At 37.5% G+C, this 9832-nt stretch overlaps 1 protein-coding gene across 5 annotated transcripts in view; it reads left to right on the forward strand.

The window, feature by feature from the left end:
* AGO3 (eukaryotic translation initiation factor 2C, 3) overlaps positions 1 to 9832 on the forward strand; it is a 144049-nt gene that overhangs the window by 40356 nt on the left and 93861 nt on the right. For all 5 annotated transcript variants that reach the window (XM_021093288.1, XM_021093289.1, XM_021093291.1 and 2 more), the window contains 2 exon segments: positions 6273 to 6481; positions 8010 to 8146. In XM_021093288.1, coding sequence (XP_020948947.1) covers positions 6273 to 6481; positions 8010 to 8146 — 346 coding nt within the window.

Below are 9832 nucleotides of genomic sequence, written 5' to 3' on the forward strand. Positions count from 1 at the left end.
TCCTTTATCAGAAAGCCATGCTTTTGAATGTCTTTTAAATGCATTTATTACCATTTTATCATAGTCTGTATCATTTATTTGTTTTAACTTTTTTTGAAATAATTTCAAACTTAAAAGTTGGAAGAATTATGCAGTGAATTATATACACCCAGATTCACCAGTTTTCTTAAAGTTTGCCACATTCGTTTATCATTTTCTTCCTTTTCTCTTTTGCTCTCTATCTATAGAGACAGCTATATAGAGAGAAACACATACATGCTTATTTTTTCCTGAATCATTCAAGAGCAGGTTGCCTATATTATGCTCTTTAATGTGTGTTTCCTAAGAACAGAATAAAAACCATAGAGTTATCAACTTCCCTTTTTTGTCTAATCTGGAGATCCCGTCGTGGCTCAGTGGTTGACGAATCCAACTAGGAACCATGGGTTGCTGGTTTGATCCCTGGCCTTGATCAGTGGGTTAAGGATCCTGAGTTGCTGTGGCCGTGGCGTAGGCTGGCAGCTATAGCTCCGATTAGATCCCTAGCCTAGGAACCTCCATATGCCGTGGGTGTGGCCCTAGAAAACACAAAATATATATGTATTTTTGTCTAATCTGTCCCTATTCATTTTGTCATTTGTTCCAATGATGTCCTTTAGCATTTTTTCCCTTTTAGTACAGAATCCAATCCAGGTTCCTGAATGTCTTTAGATATCATGTCTTCTTAGTCTTTATTCTGGAATAATTCCTCAGCCTTTTTTTTTTAAATATGGTTAACACGGTTGAAGGTTATAGGCAAATTATTTTGTAGGATGTCCCTCTGGGTTTTTCTGGCACTTCATCTTACTAGGTTCTGTTTAAGCATTTTTGGCAGAAATACTACACAAGGGTTCTTTCTTTTTTTGCAGCATGTGGAAGTTCCCAGCCTAGGGGTTGAATCAGAGCTGCAGCTGCCAGTGTATGCCCCAGCCACAGCAACGTGGGATCTGAGCCACATCTGCAACCTACACCACAGTTCATGGCAATGCCAGATCCTTAACCTACTGAACAAGGCCAGGGATCGAAACTGCGTCCTCATGGATTCTAGTCAGGTTCATTACTGCTGAGCCACAATGGGAACTCCCTTTCCTTTTTTTAAAAAAAAATTTTATTATAGTTGATTTACAATGTTCTGTCAGTTTCTGCTGTACAGCAAAGTGACTCAGTTTTATATGTGTATGTGTGTGCATACACATTCTTTTTCTCATATTCTGTTCTATTGTGTTCTATCACAAGTGATTGGATATAGTTTCCTGTGCTATACAGTAGGACCTCATTGCATATCCATTCTAAATGTAATAGTTTGCATCTACTAACCCCAAACTCTCAGTCCATCCAACTCCCTCCCACCTCCCTCTTGGCAGCTGCATGTCTGCTCTCCAAGTCTGAGTCTGTTTCTGTTCTGTAGATAGGTTCATCTGTGCTTTATTTTAGATTCCACATATAAGTGATTTCATATAGCATTTGTCTTTCTCTTTCTGACTTAGCTTCACTTAAGTTCTATCCATGTCGCTACAAATGGCATTATTATTTTTTTTTTGTCTTTTGCCATTTCTTAGGTGGGCTGCTCCTGCGGCATGTGGAGGTTCCCGGACTAGGGTTCGAATCGGAGCTGTAGCCGCCGGCCTACGCCAGAGCCACAGCAACGTCTGCGACCTACACCACAGCTCACAGCAATGCCAGATCCTTAACCCACTGAGCAAGGCCAGGGATTGAACCCTCAACCTCTTGGTTCCTCGTTAGATTCATTTCTGCTACGCCACGATAGAAACTTGTGACTAGTATTTTTTTTATGGCTGAGTAGTATTCCATAATATATATGTGCCACATCTTCTTAATCCATTCATCTGTCAGTGGACATTTAAGTTGTTTCCATGTCTTGGCTATTGTGAATAGTGCTGCAGTGGACATAGGGATGCATGTATCTTTTTGAATGCAAGTCGTGACTGTATATAGTGCCCAGGAATAGGATTGCTGGATCATATGGTAGTTCTATATTTAGTTTTCTAAGGAACCTCCATACTGTTTTCCATAGTGGTTGTTGTACCAATTTACATTCCCACCAGCAGTGTAGGAGGGTTCCCTTTTCTCTGCACCCTCTCCAGCATTTGTTATTTGTAGACTTGTTAATGATGGCCATTCTGACCAGTGTGAGGTGGTACCTCATTGTAGTTTGATTTGCATTTCTCTAATAATTGGTGATGTTGAGCATTTTTTCATGTGCCTGTTGGCCATCTGTGTGTCTTCTTTGGAGAAGTGTATATTTAGGTCTTCTGTCCATTTTTCAGTTGGGTTGTTTGTTTTTTTTCTTGTTTAGTTGTATGAGTCGTTTGTATATTTTGGAAATTAAGCCCTTGTTGGTTGCATCATTTGTGGCTGTTTTCTTCCATTTCATAAGGTTATCTTTTCAATTTTTTGTATGGTTTCCTGTGCTGTGCAAAAGCTTGTCAGTTTGATTAGGTCCCATTGCTTTATTTTTGTTTTTATTTCTATTGCCTTGGGAGACTGAAGAGCTTCTTTCCTTAATAGTGCATAGTATCAGAAGGCACATAATATGTATTTGTTCCATTAATGGTGATGTTAATTTTGGTCACTTGGTTAAGTTGGTATCTGACAGGTTTTTCCTGTTAATTCTTTTTTCTTTTGTGAGAAGGTAGTTCTTTTTTTGATTGTGGCAAAATGCACATAGTATAAAAATTATCCTCTGAGCCATTTTTAAGGTGTAGTTCAGTGACATTAAATACATTCACAACCATTATCACCATCTAGCACCATCTCGTAAAACTGAAACTGTTCCATTAAACACTTAATTCCCCATTTCCCCCCCCCTCAGTTCCTGGCAACCACCATTCTCCTTTCTGTTTCTGTTAATTTGATCTCTCTCAGCACCTCATATAAGTGGAATCATACAGTATTTGTCTTTTGTGATTGGCTTATTTCACTTATCATAGTATTCTCAAGGTTTATCCATGTTGCATGTGTCAGAATTTCCTATCTTTTTAAGGCTGAATAGTATTCCATTGTATGTATATATGACATTTTAATTATCCATTCATCTGTTGTTGGACACTTGAATTGCTTCCACGATCGCACATGGGTTACTCTAGGGACCTCGTATAAGTAGAGCCATACATTATTTGTCCTTTTGTGACTCATTTATTTTACTTAGCATAATGTCCTCAAAATTCATCTATATTGTCACGTGTCAGAATTTCCTTCCTTTTTAAGGCTGAATAATGTACCTTTGAATTTATTTACCACATTTTGTTTTTCCATTCATCCACTGGTGGACACCTTTTGGCTATTGGCAGATAGTGCTGCTATGAACATGCGTGTATAAATATCTCTTCTAATGCTTGCTTTCAGTTCTTTTCTGTATATGCCAAGAAGTGGAGTTGCTAGATCATATAAATGATAATTCTATTTTTAGTGTTTTGGAAAACCACTATACTGTTTCCCGTGATGACTGTATCATTTTACATTCTCACTAGCAGTGCACAAGAGTTCCAGATACTCCACACCCTTGCTAGTATTTTTCGTTTTCTGGTTTTTGATAGTTATCATTGAGATGGTTGTGAGATAATATCTCATTCTGGTTGTGGTTTGCCTTTACCTAATGATTATTGATGTTAAGCATATTTTCATGTGCTTAAGGGCCTTTTATGTATCTTCTTTGGAGATGTGTATTTAACTCCTTTGCCTTTTTTTTTTTTTTTTTTAGGGGCACACCTTTAAAAATGTTCCCAGGCTAGGGGTCGAATTGGAACTGTAGATGCTGGCCTACACCACAGCCACAGCAATGCCAATCTGAGCCATGTCTGTGACCTATGCCATAGCTCATGGCAATGCTGTATCCTTAACCCACTGAGCAAGGCCAGGGATCAAACCTGCATCCTCATGGATACTAGTCAGATTCATTTCCGCTGAACCACAACAGGAGCTCCCTTTGCCCATTTTTTAATTGCATTGTTTGGTTTTTGTTGTTGTTGAGTCTGAATTCTTTATATACTCTAATCAGATATATGTTTTGAAATGTTTTCTCACATTACATAGGTTGCCTTTTCACTTTTTTGATGGTATCATTTGATGCACCAAAGTTTTTAGTTTTTGTATGGGAGGTACTTTTAAGGATCATATTTCTCATTACACTTTTTTGGTAATTGATGATTCTTGCTTGGAAGGATTATTACTGTGTTGCAATGGTAATTTTTCTAATTCTGTCATTCCTTCTACAGAAATAAATTGGTATTCTTTTGTAAGGGAGAAAATTTTCTTCTCTCCTATTTATTTATCCTTATCTATTTGCCCAAATTGTCCCAAATTTGACCTATGGGAGCCACACTGGGTTGGTTCCTGTGTCCTTTTAACATGACACATCTTTATTTTTATTTATTTGTTTTGAGTACTCCCTTACTTTTGGATACAAGATGTTCCAGGTTCATCTTATGTTTTTCCTGTTGCAGTCCTAAAACTAGCCATATTTCAAAGGTGTGCTGGTTTCTTTTGGTTAGGGAATATAATTTAGAAACCAAAATCTGGGTGTGCTCATTGCAACTGGGGTGTATGTGCTTCTAAGCCCTTTCGATGAACAGAGGTAGAAAATAAAGATACGTACATATATAAAACAGATAAAAAATAAATATTGCATTCATATAATTAATCTTTGTATCCTGCAGGTACTGCTTATTGTATGCAGTATATAATATGTTTGTTGGAAATCATGAATTCAAACTGATTCTTCCAGTTCCAAGCTTATCCCCACAAGGATTCTTCCTTTACTCTCTTCATTGCCTTTTTTTTTTTTTTTCTCTTTCTTTTTATAGCTGCACCTGTGGGATATGGAAGTTCCCAGGCTAGGGGTCAAATCAGAGCTGCATCTGTGGCCTGCACCACAGCAACACTGGATCCAAGCCACATCTTTGACCTCTTGCAGCTTGTGGCAATGCCAGATCCTTAAGCCACTGGCAAGGCCAGGGATCGAACCTTTATCCTCATGGATAGGATATTATGTCAGGTTCTTAAACTGCTGAGCCACAGCAAGAACTCCCTTCAATGCATATTTGTATCTTCTTTCTTCTTTAAACCCTTGACTCCCCAAAATGTCACCACTTACTTATTTGTTCAGTCATACAGTATGTGTAAGATAGGTGGGGTTTTTGTTTTTGTTTTTAATTAAGGCTGAATTGTGACATATGGAAGTTCCTGGGCTAGGGATCAGATTGGAGCTGCAACTGCAGGCCTACACCATAGCTTGCAGCAACACCAGATCCTTAACCCACTGAGTGAGGCGAGAAATTGAACCCACATTCTCACAGTGTAGCAGGTTCTTAACCCACTGAGTCACAACAAAAACTCCCTAAAATAGTTTCTGAATTGCTATACTGTATCACTACAGAAAACAAACCTAGTAGTAAGAATTTAAGGTTTTATTTGTTTGCAATTCTTCCCCATGCACCCCTTCCTCCACACCCCTGAGAGTATAGTCAATATATTATATTCAGGAGATATCTGCATTTGAGTTTCCTTTTTTTTTTTAATATTATTTCAATCTGGCTATATTATTTGAAATGCATTTGGTTTTATTTGATTTGTCTTAGTTTTTCCTTCCATCTTTGTTGGCCTTATTTTTTAAATGTTATAGAACTTAATTTAACATGCTTCCAAAAGTCAAAACTATACCGAAAAACAATTCTCAGAATTGTTAAGCCTTATTTTATTTCTTCCAATGTGTTCCTTCATATCCTTTAAAAGTAACCATTTTTTGTTTGATTCATGCTTCCTCTGTTTCTTTTTATAAAAATAAGCCGATATATGAATATTTTTTCCATTTTCCCCTTTCTCACACAAAAGATGACATACTGTTTGTAATCATCTGTACTTACTTTTTTCACATAACAGTATAGCTTGGAAATTATTCCGTAGCATTCTAACAGATCTTCCTCATCCTTTTTTTATAGCTGCCTAAATGTTTGAGCATTTAGGTCATTTCCAGTATTTTGCAGTGACAAAGAACACTGGTATAAATAACCTATTTAAATTTTAGTCTGTTGATTTGATATTGAGATTTTTTTTTATATTTTCTTTGTTTTCTCTTTAAATATTTTATAAGGTAAACTTAATAGTATTTATCTTTTTATTATAGTTTTAACTTTGTTATTTTTTTATATAGTGATTTTTATTTTTTTTTCATTATAGCTAGTTTACAGTATTTATCTTTTAAAATTTAAATCAGTTGACTCTTTTCCCATCAACAGGTAGATTTAGATGTTACTTTGCCTGGGGAAGGTGGAAAAGATCGACCTTTCAAGGTGTCAATCAAATTTGTCTCTCGGGTGAGTTGGCACCTACTACATGAAGTACTGACAGGACGGACCTTGCCTGAGCCACTGGAATTAGACAAGCCAATCAGCACTAATCCTGTGCATGCTGTTGATGTGGTGCTACGACATCTGCCCTCCATGAAGTGGGTGCTTCTGGCTTTTTTTTCCTCTTTAGATTTTAAATATGACGGCTTTCTTCCCCAAAGTGAATTGTGCAGTCTTCCTTTGTTTAACCCTCAGATGTATATTTTATTTCTTTTGAAGAATAGTATGAATACAAGTTCATTGACAGAAATAAATTACAGACAGTTCTCTGACTTGTGAAATAAATAATAAGTGCACATCCACTATTCTAATGGATATTTTTCAGAAAAAAAGTCTTAACCCTTTTTCTTAGGAGCTATGAACATAAGTAACTGATACATTTTAAGTTTTAGTATTTTAGTTAAATCACCTTGTTTTAAAGGTAACTTTGTTTATATAGTAGTATCAAATTGTGTTGAAATTATTACCCTCTTAATCACGCTAGCCACTCATGTGTGTGTAACATATATGTAAGATCAGTGTGTCTTATTAAAAAATGTGTCTTTTTTTTTGTCTTTTTGCCATTTCTTTGGGCCGCTTCCGCAGCATATGGAGGTTCCCAGGCTAGGGGTCTAATCGGAGCTGTAGCCACCGGCCTATGCCAGAGCCACAGCAACGCGGGATCCGAACCGTGTCTGTAACCTACACCACAGCTCACAGCAACACCAGATGTTAACCCACTGAGCAAGGGCAGGGACCGAACCCGCAACCTCATGGTTCCTAGTCGGATTCGTTAACCACTGCGCCACGACGGGAACTCCCAAAAAATGTGTCTTATTTTTATATACACATTTATAGAAGTAGCTTTTTGATCAATATTTATTTAGCATTTTCTAAGATTGGAATTATTTTTTAAAACTATTTATTTATTTATTTATTTTTTTATTTTTTGTCTTTTTGCTATTTCTTGGGCCGCTCCCGCGGCATATGGAGGTTCCCAGGCTAGGGGTCCAATCGGAGCTGTAGCCACCGGCCTACGCCAGAGCCACAGCAACGCGGGATCCGAGCCGCGTCTGCAACCTACACCACAGCTCACGGCAACCCCGGATCGTTAACCCACTGAGCAAGGGCAGGGATCGAACCCGCAACCTCATGGTTCCTAGTCGGATTCGTAAACCACTGCGCCACGACGGGAATTCCTATTTTTTAAAACGTTTTAATAAGATTTTTCTTGTTCGAACTAATGTTAGTTGTAAGAATAGAGAATTTCAGTGAAGGACGCTGTTTTTTCATTTTGAGCAGCTACTTTTTGCTTTACAAATTTGGAAAGTGTTTAGGTTCATATACTCGTTCTGATAGGCATTATTAAGGATAAGTTAAGATTATACACTCTTGACTAGGATTTCTCTGTGAATACAGCTGTAAGTATATGTGCAATAGCTTAACTGTATTAATCAAGTATTCTTGTTGAACCTGTCGTCTTTGACACCTGTGTTTAGTCCAGTATCACTTTTTGTCATTGTTGGTTATTTATCAATAGATTTTTAAATACTTTCTTAAAAAAAGATTATATATTCTAAACTCACCTGTTCTACACATTACTCAATGGGAAAAAAAGGATTGAACATGCCATTTTAATTTTTGTAGATATACGCCTGTGGGGCGTTCCTTTTTCTCAGCTCCAGAAGGATATGACCACCCTCTAGGAGGGGGCAGGGAAGTTTGGTTTGGATTCCATCAGTCTGTTCGGCCTGCCATGTGGAAAATGATGCTTAATATTGATGGTAAGGGAATTAAGACTGTATTCTCTGTTGGGTAGTTGATTTCTATATGGACTCTGTGTGTGTGTGTGTGTGTGTGTGTGTGTGTGTGTGTGTGTGTGGTTTATGTATAATTTTGTGCATTGGTCTCTTGAATTAATATTTGGACATATATTAAGACAAACTGGTAAAAACTTTTATTTTTTATTACATTTCATTTGGAAAGTCTTTCTATAGAACTTGTCCTGGGATGATACTAAACATGAAGTAAACACGTGAAAGCAAATAGTAAAGCCTTGACATGATCATCTGAGCAATTATTATAACTCATTATTGTCCTTGACTGTAAGTTGGTATTTCATTATGAAATGCATTTTTTTGTTGTCATCCCATGGCACATGGAGTTCCCAGGTCAGTGATTAGATCCAAGCTGCAGTTGAGACATAAGCCATAACTGTGGCAGCACTGGATCCTTAACCCACTCTTCCAGGCCAGGGATTGAACCTGCGTACCAGCACAACCAAGACACTGCTGATCCCATTGTGCCACAGCAGGAACCCCTGAAATATGTTTTTTTTTTTTTTTTGCCATTTCTTGGGCCGCTCCAGTGGCATATGGAGGTTTCCAGGCTAGGGGTTGAATCGGAGCTGTAGCCACCGGCCTATGCCAGAGCCACAGCAACGCAAGATCCGAGCCGTGTCTGCAACCTACACCACAGCTCACAGCAACGCCGGATCGTTAACCCACTGAGCAAGGGCAGGGACTGAACCCGCAACCTCATGGTTCCTAGTCGGATTCGTTAACCACTGCGCCACGACGGGAACTCCTGAAATACGTATTTTAAAGGAAGACTAGTCTGTTGGTTTTGTTGACCCTAAGATTATGCCTACTACTGATGCTAAATATGGTGCTAATTGCATTCTCATTTGTAGTTTTTTTTTAATAATATTTTTGAGCATATGTAAGAGAGAATAGTATGAAACCTATATAGCCATTATTCAAATTGTCAGGATTTTTCTGCCTTTGCTTAAACTATCTACATTTCTTCCTCTATTGTAGTATATTTAAGTCAGATTCCAGACATCTTGTTATTTGGTCCCTACTACAGTATGCACCTCTAAAAATGTGGATTTTTCTTGTACAGGCACAATGCCATTACCATATGTAAGAAAATTTAATCATTTATTTGTAGCCTCCAATTCCTGTCCATAATCAGATTTCCCTGATTGTCTCAATATGTCTTTCTATAGTTGGCTCTAGTCAGGATCCAAACAAGGTCCATACATCATATTTGGCTGTGATGCCTTTTTTAAATGTAATAGTCCCATTTCTTTCCCTCTTGTTTGGTTTTGTGTTTTTCCTTTTTTTATGCCATTAACTTGTTATAGAAACTTTCACTTTCCTGTAGAATATCCAAAAATCTGGATTTATCTTGTCTTCTTATGGTGTTGTTACCTTGTTCCTCTCTCCCCTGTATTTCCTGAAAATGAAAGTTGGCCTTAGAATCTTGATTCAATTCTGATTTATAAGTGCTCCATATTATATCATATCAGGAGGCACACAGTATATAGTGCTCCCAACTTAGTGCTACTGAGCTTATCAGTATGTTCAGTATCAGTAGGGCTGATCATCCCTCTCCATTGTCAATTTCCCAATCAGACTTTCAATTACTAATATTCCATTCATTGATCATTGTTATATCATTTATTT

Source organism: Sus scrofa, chromosome 6, assembly GCF_000003025.6.
Source record: "Sus scrofa isolate TJ Tabasco breed Duroc chromosome 6, Sscrofa11.1, whole genome shotgun sequence".
Lineage (NCBI taxonomy): Eukaryota > Metazoa > Chordata > Mammalia > Artiodactyla > Suidae > Sus > Sus scrofa.